Raw genomic sequence first — 20,312 nt, 5'->3', positions numbered from 1 at the left:
CTGCCTTATTGATTTCATGAAACTATCTGTACCTTCTGACCCTCAGTGTCATTCTTCAGTGCGTATTATAAATATCTTGCAGTATTTGATTGTCTGCAATTCATACTAACAACAAATGTAAGCTCAGGGTAGACTCAGCATCAGTCATTCCTATCATTTAGGTCTGGCACCATAAGTTAATTTCCATCTGAATGTTCCTAACACTTGTCTGTTTCCAGACCCTACAAGGATAGAGCTGACTCCCAAGAAGATCGAGCTGACGGTGGGAGAGAGCATCGTCCTCAGCTGCAAAGCCATTCACGACAGCACCATGGATGTCACCTTCCACTGGACACTCAACGGGCAGCCAATCGACTTTGAGAAAGAAGGTGGACACTTTGAAAGCATCAAGGCTGTAAGTGACCATGCATTTGTCGCCTCTGTGATGGGAATTGATAGAAATTTGCATGCTTTTATATGTCTTCCATTTACCAAATTTTGACCAAACTGAGAGATAACTGGTTTCAGTAACATTGGAAAGAAATGTTAGATAGAGGAGGTGCAAACTGCAGATCGATAGAATAAGTCCTAGCAATATTCTTCGAGAAGATATTAAATTTAAACTTATATATACTATTATTAGTGATGTATCAGATAATCTTTGTGAAGGAACAGAAAGGAGTTTTCATCAAATCCTACTGACATTCTTCTGCTGATTTTAATAATATAGAAAGAATGCTGCTATAAATATTGATTTCTCTCTCACGATAGCATGGCTGCTGAAATGCCCTCACCTCCCAATGCTTTACTTGTCTAGAAAATATTTTAATATCTTAATAGCAAGGACTATATTTACTAACTTCCCTGCACAAGGTACTTCCTAACCATGTAACCATTATTTAAGTCAATATAATCATATGGACAAAAATATGCAAACCAATTTAAAATATTGCTACTTGAGTCAAAAAGAGTTTCATGTGATCAAATGGTATGCTAAAGAATTTCAAACCTGTCTCATGTAAAATGATTTGAACACTTCTTAGAAGAAAGAAGTCTTTTAGCATGAACAAGCTTGGAAATGGAATCTACAGTAATTTAACTGAATCTTGCAACTAATGAAATGTAAATCAAATGTCCATGCTATGTTAACAGAGAAAAATTAAGTTCATAAAGGTCAGGAAATTATGAAACTTAATGTATCTCATTTGAGTACAATGTAGCAAAGTTAACTTTGCATTAAAAACCTTGTCAGCTGCAATCAATTTATTCTTCTGCTTGCCTATATGGAAATCATACTCTTTATGGAAGCCATATCCTCTGGGGGGGGGGGTCATGTCTTTAAAATTTGAGTTTACTTCAACCAACCTTTTAATTGAACAACATTAGATAGGTATATTTTAGTGGGAAAGTTCTTAGCATAGTTATCTTCATCTGAGGAATATAACACTCAAAACAACACTATTTATGTAAAAAGGAAAACTTTCACTCCTCTTTAACTTCAAGATCATTCTTTGATTCAAGAAAAAACCCTATTATTACAATTTAACTTCAAGTCATTCCCAAAAAATTGGAGTCTAAAACATGCTACATGATTTTTTCGTTGTATTTCAACATCTCTTTTCAAGGGAAATTTTTAATCACTGGGAAAAATCCACAAGCTAGAAGATTTTCAAAGTAATTTCATATCCCATGTCAAAATAAAGCTAATTTAATATAATTTAGCACATGAAAAAAATAGGATTTTGTAGATGTCTCTCAAGAATTCTTTATTAATTTCATTTCTACAAGAAAAAACCCTCAAATTGATAGAAATAAGGCTTAGTCAACGAAAGATAACATCCTATTTTCATGCAAATCTCACTGAAATTACTGATTGCTTTAACTGTCCTGACATGATTAAAACTTGGCCAAAACTTAGATTTAACCAACTATTTGAGTTTATGACCTCCTCCTAACTGTGCTGCTAGAGTGTTACTGCTACTTTACTAAGTGAAAATAGTACTACTCACAGAATAAGCTGGGTTGGAAGGGGCACACAAGGATCATGGAGTCCAGCTCCTGGCCCTGCACAGGACACCCCAAGAGTCACACCACGTGCCTGAGAGTGTCGTTCGCTTCTTGAACTCTGTCAGGCTCTGGCACAACTTCAGGTCATTGCCTTGGGTCCTGTCAAAAATGTGAAGAGATCTTCACCTATCCCTTCTGCTTCCCCTCATAAGGAAGCAGATGGTGCCTTGGTCTCACCTCAGCCTCCTCCAGGCTGAGCAAGTCCCTTATAAAGTGGTGGCTAAAATATCTTGATTTTGGCATTGTCCCGAAATGAAGCTGGATCAGTTGAGAGACAAAAATCTTGAAAGTGGTAATAAAAACTGTGGTAATACAGGAATTTTTTGGTGTGTTTTGACACAATTCCCATACCTACTCATTTGTGGAATGTTGTCAATTGCATCTCATTATCATTTCTGTTAACGACATGAGAATGAGAATGAGAAATTAATCAAAAGGTTAAAATTTGTTTCTTTACTTCCCTAAAATCTAAAGCATGACCAGGTACTGGGGACAAAGGAAGAAAAAACTCATTTTTTGCTGTCATGTAATCTCCTATAACCTATCCAGTTTCAAAGCTGAGATACACAATGAGTTAAAGCCATAGGTTTATCAATGCAGAAAAGAGGAACTTGAAGTCTGATAGAGTTCTATCTACATCCCTTATATTGCTCTTCTGAATGAAACACTTTAAAATTACATGAGTTGATCCTGAACAAAATGCTTTTTAATGGACTACATTTAAGAAAAATATTATCTTTTGTGCACAGAATAGTCACAGAATTACTTGTCCATTTTTGTCCATACACTGATACTTCATCAGATAAAAATATTTTCAGGATTGCCTGCAGTTTGGTTATTCATTTTAAAGCCTGACAAATTAAGCATTATTTAAATGCCTTTTTCTAATAATAAAACCACTGTAAACTTCTCATCACAGGTTGCTGTTCTCATACTTTCACTATGGCAGACCCAAGCGTTAAGTATGATGACCATCTGATGCTTAGTGCAGTATTGTAAAAGCTATCACCAAAGTAACACCTATTTGGGCTGCAGATAAATTTTTACTTACTAAAATTGCGTGATCCCGAGCAATTGTAATGAAAAAGAAAATTTTCTCTTACTAATAAATATTACTATTTTTGTTTTGAAATTATATCAGTAGCTTTCTTACCAGAAAAAAAAGCTGTTATAAATTTTCATATCGAGAAGTAATTTTTCATACAAACCAAAGGTATTTTTTGCTGTTCTCTACTGAGCTATCAATGATTTAGTGCCCATACCAATTTAGGTACTTCAGGAACTTGCCTGGTAAATAGATAAATGTGATAAGGATGTCAAGTTGTACATGAAGTAAATATTAAGGACAGTGGACCAGCTGATTTCCACTGCGGATAGAAGTTTAGGGAAAGAAAACATCCCAAATGATGTGCATATGTAACTTCACAGTACATTTGGTGGAAAAACAATAGTGCCAAGGTTTATATAAAACCAGATTCCTCCAGCATTGGTAATGTCTTATTTTGTCTAGCAAAATACTTGATAACATTTTAGGTTCTATGAGGGATAATCTGTGTAATAGAAAAAATTTTGCATAGAAGTCTGAATTTCCAAAATTTTCTTGTAGCAACGCAGTATGCAATGAACACATAAAGTATAGACTTTCTTGTTTTTATTAGGATAACTTTGATTTTCTGTCCTTTGTGCCAAATGTAGAAGTCCTAGTCAAAATTCTATTAAAAATGTTTTCTCCTAAAATCTCTACTGACCATAATTTTCTCTTAGACATATCCCTTTTTCATCTAAAAAGATCTGTTTTTTTATGTAGATTTTCATCCAACTGTCATAATTCCAACTCTGTGTTTGAAGGCTGATACTGTTTTTATAGCAGCCAAACAAAATGATATACTGTAGTTATCCACAGACTGGTAAGCAGCAGCATTGTTCTAAATGTCCCTCACCTTGACTTTTCAGACTCAGGAAAGTGATTTGGTCTGAATATGTTCTTGGTCTTTAATCTTAGCTGAAATTGCCACCAGGGGAAGCAAGAAGTACAACTTGTTATGTTATATTTTACAATGGTTATTTGTTCACATGGAAGTGACTGGAAATCTTCTGTTTTACTTCAAAAAGGACAGTAGATACAGACTGGACAATGCATTTTATTCCTGCCTGGTACTGGAGACTCCAATTTGATAACCTAGAATTTTGGACAATGCATAAATTTACATCTTTCCTTGTATTTTCAAGTCACTCCCTAATTTCTTGTAGTACTTTTATCATATTCAAGAAATTAGGATTTAAATTTCCTAAGCATTTCCAAATAGAAAGAGGCAAGTTCTACACTACATGAAATCAATTAAAGCAGCAGGCTGTTAATAACAATGTCTTTCCTCTTTACTGGATGTAAACCCAAACAAGGTTAATTAAACGGGGATTTTACAGAACACCCCAACTGCCCCTCCACATGAGGAAAACAGCAATAGTTGTCAGAAGCCTTGCAGAAGACAGCAAGCTCTTTGCACAGTGAATTTCTGTTCAGGGTAAAGCTGCCATCTCAGCGTCATTGCTACCAATTTGTTTCACTGTCTGTTGCAATCCTTTCCTGCTGATGGAAGAGGCTGAACACAGCCATTACTGTCAACTCTAATCTCTAGATATTTCAGCCCTGTGCTCATTACCAGGTTGTGCCCACTTGTCATGCTACAGCAGTTACCTATTTGAGCAATCAGGAGCAGTTTAAACAAAAAAAAAAATTAAATCTTGTTTCTTGGTAATAAATAGCTGTTGTAAATTAGGTGGTGTACTAAATAAAATAAGTATTTCTAGACTTTGAGTTCTATGACTGGTAACTACAAACCAAAATCCAAGCACAAAGAAGATCACAGTGTAATACTGCATTTTACCATATGCTTTTTCCAGGATATAAATATTTCTAGAGAACAGACTGAATTTATTTGATGCTGTGCTAGAAAGAGACACTTCAAACTTTTCCTAGAATCAAAAAAGTGTGTAAATTGTTACATGCAAGTGCTTGTGGCTTTGACTGTTAATAGAGAGTAAGGGACAGAGATGATAAGCAACATCTGACCTCGCTTAGCCTGGAGAAAAGGAAGCTGAGGAGGATCTCACTGCCCTCTTCAGCTACTTCAAAGGAGGGTCTAGTGAGGTGGGGATCAGTTCTCCTGCCCCAGATAACAAATGACAGGCTGAGAGGATGTGACCAGGTTGCACCAGAGGAGATTTAGATTAGAGGTTAGAAAATATTTCTTCATTGCTACTGGTCAGGCATTGGAACAGGCTGCCCAGGGAAGTGGTGATATCACTAATCCTGGAAATGTTCAACAGGAGTGTGTACGCAGCACTTGGGAATATGTTTTAAGGGTGAACACAGTAGTGCTGAGTTAATGGTGGGACTTGATGATTTTAGAGGTCTTTTCCAACCTTAGCAATTCTCTGAACTCTTCTATTTAATTTTATTTTATACAGGGGAGATAACCAATAATTTTGGAAAATTTAACATTCTGACCAAACTTAACAAAACTTAGCATTCCTGACCAATTTCTATTAAAAAATGATTGTAATAAGTAATGAGATACAGTCAGATAATATTTACTGATTTGTTCCACTGTGGTATTTTGTACCTTTCCTTGTTTACAAGAAGCATTCCAAAGCAAAAAACCTCGGGATAAATAAAAGACATTTCATGACAGTCCATTCCTCCCTCTGTTTACTTGGAGCTGATGGATCATTTAGCTGCTTGGCACAGTGTTAATCTGGGCTATAACAGCCGAGTCGATTGTTTGAACAACTGATCGATATCAGCCCCTAAAGAAGCCTCCATTTAAAGCTCTGCTGGCTGTTTTATGCTTGCAGCTCTGCAGCCTTTCTCCCCAGCTGCTGTGGCAGTGCTGTCCAAAGCCTTCCTGGCAGTACTTCTCCATTTCAGTTCTTACACTCCCAATCTTTTGGTTTTATTCTTGAGGCCTTGCACCTGCAAACCTCAATTGTGTTGTTACAGAAAATCTCATGGGAAGAAGCTTTCACTATCCTGAAGCTCACCTCTACTTCTTGCCCCCTTTCTTTTTCTCTTGTTTAGTAAACCGAGACAGAGCATGCAGCACAGTTGATAATGTTCACATAAATACTTCATAAATGTTATCCAACAATATACATACTAAGAATCTTAACAATCAATCATTGTGTTACAACTGCTCTTAATAAACATATTCCAATGAATACTTACAAATAGGACGTGTAAGTAAGTTCCAAAGAAAATTATCTAACACTAGGGGGAAAGAAAAAAAGAGCAAAACATAATCATAATTTTCATTGTCACCTACTGCACTTGAGGGAGCCTCAGAGATCTTTTCTTCCTTTTTTCCCATGGCAATAAAATTGCAAATGCAGAACATGAATTTAGCTTCAGAAGTGTAGTGGGCATCTCTGTTCCTGAAGCTTGCCATTTCGTATCCCATCTCTTTTCTCATTCCTTCCCATTCTCACAGCTTTTGCCATATTTTTGTTAATCCTTTGATTTCACAAAACTACCCCAGTATAAGACAGACCCCCTGACAGCTGATATTCTTTTAACTTCATCTCTTTTTCTACCTTTATTCAATAAAATTTATCAAACTCATTTGCAGCAATTCAAGATGCACTTGAGATGCATTTGAAGCATTTCAAGTTTATTCAAATTCTCCCTCTCCACTCTCAGCACTTCATCACTCTGTGGCATCCACTCAAAGCCTCCAGTACTCACCAAAACAACTCTTTCCATAATTCTTGCCATGTCTATGCAAACTGTTCATAAAAACTGCCACTCAAAGAGGCTGCACTCCCCCCACATGATTCTAAAGGATTCACACACCTAAAGACATCCTTTGAACTTCTTATAGACAGGGGAAATGCAAGTTATGTTTTATCAGGTATGCCTGAGTCAATCTGCATCAGCCTGGATGCTGATATATTACCGTTATTATCCTGCCTCATACCATCGATCACAACAAAACTGATAACAATGATTTCATCTTCTTTGTTCCAAATGTGCCTATTTGATTAAAAAACAGAGATCAGAATATAGTTTCCCATTACCAATATATCAACTAAGAAATCTGCTGCTTCTCAGATTAAGTATTTGCAATTTTTAATCATCACAAGCAGTAGACAGATGTAGTTGATATGTTCAAACCTGAGAATTTGCATGAAATGATACTTAAATTTTCCTAAACAGAATATGGACAGAATTTGGCTTGAAGACAACAATCCATCCTAATGTACATATAAATTGTCACCATTATTTAAAAGAACTTTATTGTATTGCTGGTCCTCACTTACTGCTGATGGTACAAAGGTATCATTGCCATAACATTATTCTGTAAAATCATTTGTTTGCTTCAGATAAACTCACAAAAAAAAACCTCCATTGCCATTCAAATATAGCAAAAATAAACTGTGAAATAATTTTTCAATTAAATCTAACTTAATTTCATTACTAAAGGCTATTTTTCTAAATGAAGTAGTATATGAGTCAGGAATTCACCTAATCTGTGTTATATGTAAAAGCCCACATATATTTTAAATTATCATTTACATTGAAAAACCTATCATTAACAACCCACGTCCTTCTTGTTTAGGATCAAATCTCAGTCCTTTTTACTCCACACAGCATTGTTTTATTGCTCTCAATTTGAAGAGAATCTTTTTAGGCTTTTAGTACCTCACAAGCACTCTCTTCTGTATAAAAACTACTTTTTAGGAAATCATCCTCACCTCTCACTGTAACGAGATCCAGATGACAGGCAGCAAACCTTGATAAACCCCTGTAGTCATAGTAAAAATGTGGCCCAAACTCCACTTTGGCTTTCATCATAAAAGTTTTCCTGCAATGGCAGTCAGTGCTTGCCTGTTCTTTTCTTCCCTTAGATTTAAGCTTTTGTTGAATCATGATCATTTGTAATATTCTCATTACCCATTTTAGACACACTCTTCCCAGGCAAAGAGACAGTTTTCACGGCATGTTGTCCAGGCTGAGTTCACAGCCTGAATCCTCTGCACAGTGCTAGGCACTCCTCAACCCCTTGCAGCGCAGAATTTGAGAGCTGTGGGTCAACACATCATCTCTACCGACTACCCAGTCCTATGAACTTCTTTGGCTTTTTGTCCCTCTTTCCAAGATAAATCAGAGCTACATTCAAAGAACTGCAGTTGGAGTGCAGACGGGAAGTGTGACAATGAATGTGGAAAATAGGCAGCATTAGAAGAAGATTAAATGAAAGCTGGTTTGGTACAATGACAAAATAATGATATTTCATATGGATTTTCCACATATGTTTCTGTATTTTAAGCATATGTCATAAATGATGTAATAATCAACCCAAGTATAATTCTCTCATGGAGGAGATAGGGAGAAGGGAACAAAAGACTTACTAGATGTAAAGAAAGTGCTCTAGGGTGTAACTGCGAGCTCCATTTCAAATGCAGACAGATTAGAAATTGTGCAAAGTCTTCAAAAATTGATTAGAAATTAGAAGAAAAGGTCGGATACACTGAATGGACCACCTTGGTTTAGAGATAAAAACTCAGCAAATGAATGGACAGATTAACAGAGAGGTTTCCTAGCAACTGGCTCAGGACAATAAACTCACTCTCACAGGAAGAATAAGTTTAATTCTCTTCATTTGAGGGAAGAAACATATGTAAAAGTTGTTTATTGCAAAGCAACTCACAACTGTTAATATCTGGTTATTAAAATGAGAGAGATGTCTTTGCCCAAATTAAGGTGCAAACAAGACCATATGTCAAAGTCATTCGTATCGATTTTTATTTAACAGTAAATGTGAGGGAGAAAGGGGGAGAGAGAGAAAGAAATAGGAAAAGAGAGTGGGAACAGGGAAAGAGAATGACAGGGAGACATGGAATATGTCATCACTTCATGGATTCTGTTTGTTCTCTTCTTCTGGTCTTCTCAGTGCTGAGCGTCCCAGTCTAGTCAAAGTGATTGTCACTGTCTTGAGCCATGAGGGCTGGGAGAAACACAAAATCCACTGGGTTTATATTTATTCAGGTTTGGGTGGGCATGCCCAAGTACCTCCCCTGGGGCAGGGAATTTTACACTGGATGATGTAGTACTTTGAATCATGGGACACTTCATCAGTCTGATGCTTTATGACACATTCTAAGAATAAGACATCACAGCTACCTCTTATATCAGTAAATCTGAGCCAATTATGGCCCACAAGAAGGGATTAATTCCTTCAGGCTGTGTGTGAATGTCCTGCCACTTCTCTGGAAGGGAGTTTCCACAGCTAGCCACTGCTGTAAGAACTTCTGTCATGAAAAAAAGTAGAACCCCAATTTGCAGAATCTGCCTCTTGTCAGCCTCTTCCCTTATCTTGTCCAACATGCAGCTGTAGCCTCTGCTGATGGTGTGCACACCTTCTGCACCTGGGCAGTTAAGTGATTGATTGGGTAATTAACTAGCATCAGTCCAGGCTCCCACAACAACCTTTCCAGATTTATGAGATGGAAAGAGAAAAAAAATCCACATGCAAGTTCCACTCTGTGGGTATTGGAGATGGCTGAAGAAGTATTAATTCCCCCACAGAAAATTCTCTGAAAATTGTCTTTTATTTTGTTTGCTTGCTTGGGGTTTTTTTTTGTTTCTGCAAACCCCCCAAATATTAGGACAATGAGTGCAAAAGACAAATGCAATGATGTCATTACTATTGAGCGAAGAATGCATGTTATAGGTTCTTGGAGCCTTTTTTAATTTGGGCGAGTATTTTCACATCTAAAGCAAATGCAATTGCATCGATGGCACTAATATTTGAAAAAGAAATAGCTTCAAGCAGTATGTACAAGTAATGTACAGCTAATTAGATACATTGCAGACATGCCTATGACCTCAGACAACATACCACACTGAAGCAGACAGAGCCATAGCTTGACATATAATTCAGCATTGGAGCTGCCCAGATCTAAATGAATGGGATGGTTGGGAGCATAAAATGAATGGTACAATAATTTGTAGTCCTGGAGAGAAACATTAGTCATGACAGACAGGATTCTGAGCTCTATTATTATTTATTTGCCGCTTAATGAAGATCAGCAGTCTACAGCAGGTCTGTAGCTGATGCTGACCTTGAAGGTTACTCTTAGCTTTCCTGAAAATCAGTAAAAGTTGGTTGTTGAACCTATCAGTTTTGGTTTGCTCTCTTTTAAGTTTTAGCTTCAGTAAAATACGATCTACATTTCACACAGTAGAAGTTTGTACTGAGATTGAGGTGCTGATACTTGGTTAAGTGGATAATACATGATGCAACAGCAAGGAATATGGATTTTTCTAATAAAGTGCTGCTTTGAAATAACACACTTCTTGGAAGATATTCCCTGTCAAGAAAGAGCATAAAATCAGTAAAATAAAAGGGAGCTTTTAAAAACATACACTTAATAGCATCGAAATTTAGACCTAGACAAAGAAATTTAAATATTTAAATGCCACTATCTTTGACTTTGAATAAAATTGAGACCACAAAGTTGCTGATACACCAAGCTGTCCTAAATCATGTTAGCCCAGGTGAGAGAGACCTTCCTACGGTGTTTGCATTCATATCACCCAGTTTTTGTCTTCCCCCAAGGGGAAGTGAATATCTCTGCTTTGCTGAAGCATGACGTCTTTTTCCACTGACAGATGTCTAAAAGCACAAAAAAGTTTCTGACCTTAGATACTTTTATTAATGGAGTCTCTGCTGCATTCCAACTTAGTAGGTGGTTTTTTTAAACTGGATTGTAATTGTTCAAGTTTAAGTAGCTACTACAGTGACAAGGTGCAGAATTTTTCTTGAGACATAGAAAGTCAGCACATAAGATTAACCTCCCCCAGACCTTTTTGTGGCCTACAGCCTCTCATTACAGGATAAACTAATCAACAAACAATTTGTCTTCCAAGACTTGGGAGAGTCTGTAAAATTTATGAAGACCACTTCATGCATGCCACGGAATAGTACTAATGCAGTATTTTTTTTAGAGTCCCTGGTCAAACACATCTCCTACTTATCTAAATGGAAGCTAAAATGTATCATTGTTTTCTTGATTATGATCAAGAATCCAGGGTCTGAGCATATACCTATCTGTATTAAACACACTCTGTTTAATCCACTCACACATCCTCAAGAATGCTGGCTGTGCATCCTGTTGTGTTATAATAAAACATTTCATAGAGATCTATTGCACTGCGCTGCTCTCCACTTACAGCAATGATTCTTTCAATTGATGCTTGTCTGCCCAGTTACACAGGTGTGCAGATGAAATACATATATTTTTCCTGATAAAAATATTAGAATTTACACATTCATGAGCCCTCTGGAAGTCAGAGTGACAATCAAGGTTTTTATAGTTCCTGAACAATGAAACCAGACAGTTGCTCGCCATTATGCTATTCCTCACACTTAACACTAAAACACACATTAGATGTAAATTACCCTCAAGAGAGGACAAATGGGGACTGATTCTGGTCTTATCCTTTATGTAACTAAAGCTTTGTACCAAAATCACTAGTGATCTTGAGCAACCCATTTCAATAGCTAGTAAATACTACTGTTTGCAACTTTAAAAAAAATTATATCCTGAATTTAACTCCTGATAGGAGTGTGTGCTCTTCTTTTGCATTTCGAGCTGTAGAGTACTGAGATATCCACTTCCCCTGCTGTGATTTCTCATATGCCAGAGCAAGAAAATAAGAATTGCATTATGGCCTGACTGGTCTATCTTCCCTTCAGCAACATCATTACCTAGGCTACTTCAGAAGGCAAAACACTCCCATGGTAATTGTGCTCTTAGATCTACAGGGTTATTAAGCTATAGATCATGCCCACATTCACTTTGGCCTCAGAGGCAGCCTTAATGTCTCCACCTTCCTTTTCCTTCTTTGCATTTGAATATCTTTCTGTAAAGATTTTGCCTTGATGCTACATGGGATATTACAACAAGTTAGTTCAAAAAATGCAAATGAAGAGAAGATTGACTGAGGAAGTGTGCCAAGATGTGCTGCAAAGGAACTCTTCTGCCTAAAAAGAAAAAAACTACATTATAGAAGATTGGATCTTGAAATGAATCCTATTTCATCTTGTCATTAATGACCTTGGCATAAAAGAAAGAAGTACGCAAATGACGATTGTATGGTACAAATTGGACATCTTACCAATGCAGCAGATTATGAAAATAACAGATGGGTACAGACAAGAAATTCAATACCATGAAAAACAAGGTCATGCATGTATGAATGACTGGTTACAAAGAGGTAGTTCATAACTTGCTAATGAATAAGGATAAAGATATGAATATGTCTACATAAGCACAGAATAAGTATAAGCCATGAAACAAGCAAATATGAATCTAGGTGAATTCAGTGACAGATTTCCAACATAGCTAGAGAAGAATCAATACTTACACCCCTAGTAAGATTTTATTTTGAATCCAGGGTACAATTCTATTTACTCATGATCAAATTGACTCAAATTAGAACCATTGAATGGGAGAGAAACATATAGTTCAAGGAAAGACAGTCAGTGTTTGCTTGGTTGGCAAAGTAGGCCAAACCTGAGAAAGGAAATGCCTATACTCAATTAATGTTTCTTAAAGTAAACTTTGGGGAATTGTAATGACTGTTGGCAAAAATTCTAAAAAACAGAAATTTGAACTGGTTCTCTCTTTATATTCTCTATATATTTTTTGCACTTTTCAGCATTAAATACATACATGTTTCATCAGGAAGGATGAGAATCATGTAATATTTTCTTTCATATTTAGCATTAACTTCCTCTCTATTAATAAAAAAAATCAATAAATATTATCTTTCAAGGAATCTTAATTTTAGCACGGTAGCAAGACATATTCCAAATGTCACTGCATTACAGTAAAGAGGGAGAGGAAGAAAGTTCTTAATTTCTAAGAGGACTTTTTAATACTATGGATAGCATTCAAAATATTTCTGTTCATCTCCTTAATGAATTTCTTTGTGCTAGTTGGAATAATTCGCTTTGAACATGCAAATATGCACAATGTGCTTTAAGCAAAGTCAAAGTTATTAAAAACCTGAAATGCTCTTCTTTAATCCCTACTAATAATTGTATAAATGCACTGTTCTGATAATCCTCACAAGAGGGTATTAGGACACATACATTTTGTAAGATGAAAGCTGCATTCAAGAGTTGACTGTGCAAAAAACACCCTTGTGAACTACCTTGAACGCAGATTTACTGAGTTTTAAACTGGCACTTTATCCCTGTTTCAGCAAGCGTCCTCTGCAGATTTAATGATCAGGAACATCCTCCTGATGCACGCTGGCAGATATGGTTGCAGGGTCCAGACCGCAGCGGACACCGTGTCGGATGAGACAGAGCTGCTTGTTAGGGGTGAGTATGCATGTGGTTCTCCCCTGAAAACACAATCACCACACACAGCTCTACCAGGGACTTCTAAATAAGTGAGCTTCAGGGACGTCTCTGCCATGCAGCAGTCCTCAGATTTCATGTTGTTGAAGCCATTTGTCATTAACCTGCTGTCTTTGAAAGGCATTTCCACATAAGCTGACCTGCAGACACTGAAGAGAGAAACAAAAGACAGTGGGTTAATAGACAGTTTTAAGAGAGGTAACAACACAAAAGGTATACCAGATTAGCTAAAATGCAGACAATTAGCCTTCACAGACCTGTATAAGGTAGGTATAATGAGTTTTTGCTATTCAAATTGATGCTTTGCTGTTCATTTTATGGTCAAGCCATTCTTTCAGCTTTAGCAGTTTAGGAACATTCATTCATTTCCTAAGAGGGGTGCCCATGCAGCCTTTTGGAAAATTATAGATATGAGCAATGAAACATAAGCCCCATAATATGACAAGAATTTGGGTTTTTCACGTATGGAATTGTTACCACCAATTGTTTACTGCATCTTTATGCCCCAGTCCTGTAATCTGTTAAATTGTTTCACCTGACATTGAACCTTGCTGATTATGCTCAGGAACTCAGAGTACTTTTCTTGAAGGATCCCAGATCATGCTGAGGATGCCAACTCCATTAAGCAATTAAGCAGAATGTTTCTGCATTCAGCACTAGGGGTATACTGAGGAAACCTGAGGATTTGCAGTTCACTTACTGGCATAAGGACTGGTGGGTCCTGCAATGCCAAGAGAGATGGATCCCTGCTAGGTAGCACAGCTGGGTAGCCTTGCTGTGGATGATACATTTTTTAAATAAATCAAGGTAGATATTTTATTAACATTTGAAAAACTTCAGATTTTTTAAAAAATCAAATTTATTTGGGTATTATAATTCAAAAAATTATTTTACCACATTCCACAATATCTTTAAACATTATGTGTTCCTGTCCACGACTTTTAGGGTAAATATATGTTTTAAATATTAAAAAATGTTTCTGGCTGACTGCAGGGCTCTTCATTTTTCATGAAAGTAACAGTTAAATATTTCCATAAAGACACTTTGAGGACTGCCAGTTTTCTATGAGCTATGGCACTTTTGGGATGGTTGTATTCAGCTGACTGGCCATGTAATACCATTTTAGCTGCCTTATGAAATCTGATTCGTCCTTCTGGGTTATGCAAGGCCTTTTGTGCCCCCTTTGTCTCAAACAGGAGCAGGAGGCTCTATGGATAGACAAGGCAATCTCAACTTTAAATTGAACTTTTGTGACAAAAAAGGCTTAGTTATTATCTAGGATAGACTGATTACAAAATTATTTTTTTAAGAATCCTGGTTATATAAATTAGTTTATTGAATTTCCTGTAGAAATTAAATTCTCTGAGGAAGAGGTCTGAGATTAAATTTTAAGAAAAGCACTGAAAGAAGTATCAGGATTCATTTATGTGAGTCTCATCACCATGTCACCATGCAGTTGAAGTGAAAGCTATAACTGCTTTGTAGTGGAATTTTAATTCAAATATACTTTGCTTACAATTTTCTCCTTTTCTTGTTTCTTAAATTGGATAATTTTAAGATAGAGCAAGAAATTTTGTTTTGTATTGCAGAAAATATTTTAAGTACCTTCAGCGTAGAATTGTGAATGACTAGTCCTTACAGACATCAACAGTGCAAAAATCAAAAATACTTATAAGAATCTAATCTATCTCTCCTTATACTTTCACAGGAACTTCATTTTCATTTCAGTATCTCTAATTTTTTTTTCTCCCCTATCTCAGCCTGTAGAGTGCACGTAGTGGTGTGCAATTTGACAGCGATGATCCCAAATTGTAGCACCTTTCAAACTTCTTTATGTTTAGCTTCTGGGGATACTGGACATTGTTTAGGAGAAGACACCAACAGAAACAGATGTTTCAGTAAATATTTCAGTTAACTCTGAAGAATTCCACCTGAAAAGGGAAGTCATCCTCTATGAAGAAAATTCATACAGTAAAGTTTGTTATCCAAAGCCATATTATTCTTTATTTGCAGTACAGTTTATAGTCAAAATAATTTCATTTTATGCATATTACGGAACATCATTTTCTTTTAAATGCTACAGCCCGAAGCCAAACTGAGAGAGCAGAAGATTTGTTATGCACTCTTATATGTGTTGGTATAAGCAAACCTACAGCACACCCTTGCTCTGACCTTTCTTTCTCTCCTTTTGTCTCTGCAGAAAATACCAGTGATAATACTGATAATATCATACCAGCATATAACTCCATTTCAATCATTAATTTTATTGTAGGGTTCATATGGTATTTTAATAAATCATTGTAACTTTTTCTTGAAAAATTGTCCTTCTTACAATGTTTCTACATGAACTAAATTGGACATACAGAATAAATTAAATTAAAATAATCTCATTCCCCCTCCTTTAGATATTCATGAATATCAGAATCACTGCCACTAGCAAATTGATTAAATTTAAACTGAAGTATGCATTCAACTGGTTCTCTATTTTTAAGTCAAAGGACTTTTTGTCAGCACTTAATTACAAGTGACTTGGAACAGTATTATACCTCACTGCAGCCTCCTCAGATGGAGGAAGCAGAAACAAACTTTGCAGACTTCTGTTGGTTGAAATTAACATCCTGATCTTTAACAGACAGACATTCACTGCTGTATTTTCAAGGAAGTGCAATGTCTCAGTATCATTTATTGTGTGGAAAACATAGAGTATCCTTAAATAATATTTATCTATTTTGAAACCATTTTTACTACTTGCTCTACTGGAAGTTCCTTTGATTATATGCCAGGGAATGTCACTATTTCTGACCTTGCTCTTCTTTGCTCTGCATTATACAATGAAAGGTATATTTCAAAAATATCACCAATGAAAGACAGCACAAAGAACAGAGAATGTACAGTACCAAGTAAATCTCAGTTTATTTGAGTCTAATTACTCATAAGAAGGTAATTAATGGTGCAATAAGATTCCTGAATTTACTGCATATATATGTGTGTGTGTCTGAAAAACAAAGGAAACAAAGACAGCAGCAAGTTTCTATTCTACAACTTTCTATAATGTGTTATACATTTTTAAACTCAAAATTAAAATTTTCAAATTCATTACCTCACAGGTCTTGAATTTGGGTAATTTGCAGTGAAGAACATTTTTCAATAATGATTCTGACCTAGTGGATCTCTTTCAGGAACATTTCAAACATTCTATGCCATGTTTGGACAAAATCAGGATTCAAGTCCTATCAGCACTAAATACTCAAAAAACCCTCCAAATACATCTATAAGTTCTCTAAAATGTGATTAAACTATGTGTATTAATTTAAGAACAACTTTTTAGTGATCCCTAGCATTTTTTTCTAATGCTGCCAGTAATGTAGATTTCATTAGGAAGAGATGCTCTGCCAGTGACTGCAGTATTTCCTTTCCAGAATACAGCTCTACAAAAGTTTTTTTTAATTCATCATCAGAGGGTTTTTTATTATTATTACGTGCCTCAAAAACCCCTCATGATCTTTCATTCATCTGAGATTCACCATCCCCTCTAGATACACACATTGATTCTGTAGAGGTCCCCTGAGAGTCCTTTACTCTCTGAATATGGGGAGGATGAGAGAAGATTCAGATCAAAGGCCAGAACTGATTTAAGGCAGAAGAGGCAATAGCAATCACTTTTAACTTAGCTCAGCAACTGCAGTGCTCATCTATGAAGTAGGATAACTCTTTTTATCTGTCTCAGACCACGACTCAAAATCACACTTTCTCCTTAAAAGCATACTATACCTGCAGGTGGCTGTTAGGTGGGATCAAGATATGTTCAAGCTTTTTTTCTAACACAGAGGAGCCAAGAGCACAGAAATCAGGTGACAAACAAATTAGCATCTGGATGTGTGAGGCACAATTTAGGGCACTTCCACTAACCAAAATATTTTCTTCTTTCATTGAATTGACTCCTGCTTAGAAATGAACAGAAGTTCCCTCAGGTGAACCTCTGTCCATGGCTTAAGCCAACACACTGAACTGTTTATTGGAAAGGGAAAAGCTATATAGCTTTATAAAAGATAAATAACAGGCATGCCACACTCTGAACCAGACTGTCCTCCGTTGGGGCAAAGATGGAGATAGTGGTAAATTTTCTGCAATCTTTTCTGGAAGAGTCATCAGAGCCCATAACAGCAGAAGATATATATGCTGATGCATCTCAAGGACATCTAGAAGAGGAAACAGCTTTTCACAGAAGCTGGTAACTTTTCTAGCACCAAGCCTGCAGAAATGTGGTACCTCAAGTGCAATCCCATGACAGAAATCATGTATGTCTGATGATCAAAGAAATAGTTTTAGTGGAGTGAATGGCTACAACAAAAATCACCCTTAAGGACTTACATTCCTGACACCCAAGTCATTACCTGATTTCATTTCATCTGTCTTCTGTTGTCTCCTCACCCAAGGAAATGCAGAATACCTGTCTGCCATGCAAACAAGGATGTTTACAGGAGAATACAGACACTCACTGCACAGTCAACAAATGTTTTCTTCTGCACATGAAGACAAGAGCCATTTAAGAAGAAGTGATTTATGATTTTTGTGAATGCCAATCCTGTCCTTCACATCAGTCCAAAAGCACTTATCCCATGTCGTGTGCATTTTCTGGCTACCAGCTTTTACTTATCCACCCCGATCTTCAACTTGCAGTGAATATTAAGTAGCAGAGGAGCAGAACTGCAGAATGCTACAGCTTGGCTGATTTTCCACCGAACATTGGCATACACTAGTTGAGTTGTCTCTGTACTAATTTTTCACAAAGAAGTGATTATCTAAGCAGAAGGCTCTAATACAGGATAAATATGCATGTCATGTTCTGACACTAATGATACCATCACAAACATGGGTACCAAACACCCAAGTACCAGCCCAGAGATCTGCCTCTCACAGATGTCTCAGGTGATCTTGTAGCCAGCAATGTGTCAGCTTTTCTTGAGACAATGCCTACTTGGTGAATTAATTTGTGTTTTAAAGCATAACTTCCAAATAGGGCTTATTGCATTCCTATTTTACATTATGTTCTTGAAATCTAAAGCTATCTGTGTTTTCATGTTTTCACTTCAGAGGATATCTAAATGATCCCATGCTTCAACTATGTTTTGCTGTGAAGAGGTTTAGAACAAGAAATACTTTTATCATAAAGAGATTGACACCATGAAAAGTCTGACCCTTACTACCATACATTGGTTCAATAGCTACAGTATTTTGTTTACAGTTTGTGTTTATTTAACCCATTAGTACAAAATCTATTATACAGTGAGTGGGAGGTTTGGAAGAACACCAGCAGAAGTCAGAGATAAGAGCAAAAGGATACTTCTTACATTTACTTTAGCAAAAAGTATTTCTTTTCTCTTAAAACACACAATTTCCAATGAATTCACTTGAAACACTGCTTTGCCATAGGCTGCAAGAAAGAAAAGCTTGAGTAGAAAAATGTCCTTCCAAAGCTGTTTACTGTATATTTCTTGCTCTTTATTCTGCAAGCTTGAAGGGCTGGCTGGAGAAAAAACATCTGTAGTTCAGCAAAGAGAAATAGTGGAAGTTGGGAATACCACACAATAGTCTAACTTGCTTCCACAGAAGTCATCATGAGGCTTCCTATAGTCAATTACAGGCACACTTTTGCATACACTGAGATGAGCAGTATTCCTAGTTCAGCAGCAGTTTCCAGGAATAACAGAGTCTCTTGCAGATTAGAGGATCAGTGCAAAACCTGCTGTAATATTTATCTCATATGGATGGGGACAATGCTTCAAACATTTAGAGCAGAGTGAGTGATTTTTGCTATATAAAACTCCATATTGGTAGAGATGATAGTGACACCACAGACACCAGAACAGTTATTTTTCACAGTTATCCATTTCATACATGACATTTAGAAGTATCATGGCTGAATTAGAAATACAAAGTTGTGAATCAAAAGGACTGATTTGCATCTCTGAAAGCTTCAGTGCCAAATCAATGCTACCAAGTTTCCAGGATGTTAATGGCTATTTAATAAATAAAAGCTTTTCATCATAACAAATTACTAGTTTCAGTAACATTAAATTTTTGAATTAATTCCATCAACTCTTAGTCTTGCAAAGCTGCTTTACAGTTCATTATAACCAAAAGAGTAAGTTTGTATAGGTTTCAAACTACTCAGACAGATGCTGGATGCTGCATTATGCACTTCCAGTCTCTGAAGGAGAGAAGTCATCTCCAAACTTTCTTTCCTTAAAATTTCTCTGCCTGCTCACAAAGGAGCAAAGACTAATGGTCCCAAAATTACTTACTCAGTGTTTGAATTTCTGCAGTGAACAGTGTAAACAAAGGTAGTGAGGGTTGACAGTACAAGGTAACTAAGCCTGGGAGAGTGTAGCCAAGATGACCATGAGGTCTCTGCCAGGAAAGTACAGCAATGCAGCAGCCAGGCAAGTTTGCTCAAGTTTTGAGTTTGAGATTCTAACTAACGACATGTGCCATTTTCTAAAGAGAAAATATTTCAAATAAATGAAATGCATAGAAATTATTTATTTATGTTTCCTTTTATTTATCAATGATCATATAAAAGATCATTTCAGCACATTTAGTCCCCTTAATAATTTATATATTTTTAGAGAGATAGATTAGATAGATGGATGGATGGATGGATGGATAGATAGATAGATAGAGAGATAGATAGATAGACAGATAGATAGATAGATAGATATCACTCTCTACAGCTACCTGAAAGCAGGCTGTAGGGAGAGAGGGGTCAGTCCCTTCTCCCATCTAACAAGCTTTGGGATAGCAGAAAATGGACTCAAGTTGCACTTGGAGAGC

General features: G+C 36.5%; 1 protein-coding gene across 2 annotated transcripts in view; it reads left to right on the top strand.

Annotated features, from left to right (window-relative positions):
- The window catches only part of CNTN5 (contactin 5), a 607,907-nt gene that overhangs the window by 543,491 nt on the left and 44,104 nt on the right, over positions 1-20,312 (top strand). For both annotated transcript variants that reach the window (XM_064718603.1, XM_064718594.1), the window contains exons 15-16: positions 219-394; positions 13,319-13,439. In XM_064718603.1, the coding sequence (XP_064574673.1) occupies positions 219-394; positions 13,319-13,439 (297 nt within the window). The remainder of the gene's footprint in view (positions 1-218; positions 395-13,318; positions 13,440-20,312) is intronic.

This window comes from Zonotrichia leucophrys, chromosome 1 (assembly GCF_028769735.1).
Source record: "Zonotrichia leucophrys gambelii isolate GWCS_2022_RI chromosome 1, RI_Zleu_2.0, whole genome shotgun sequence".
In the NCBI taxonomy this organism is placed as follows: Eukaryota; Metazoa; Chordata; class Aves; order Passeriformes; family Passerellidae; genus Zonotrichia; species Zonotrichia leucophrys.
Note: the sequence above shows the minus strand (reverse complement) of the source record. Positions and strands in the feature narration are given on the sequence as shown.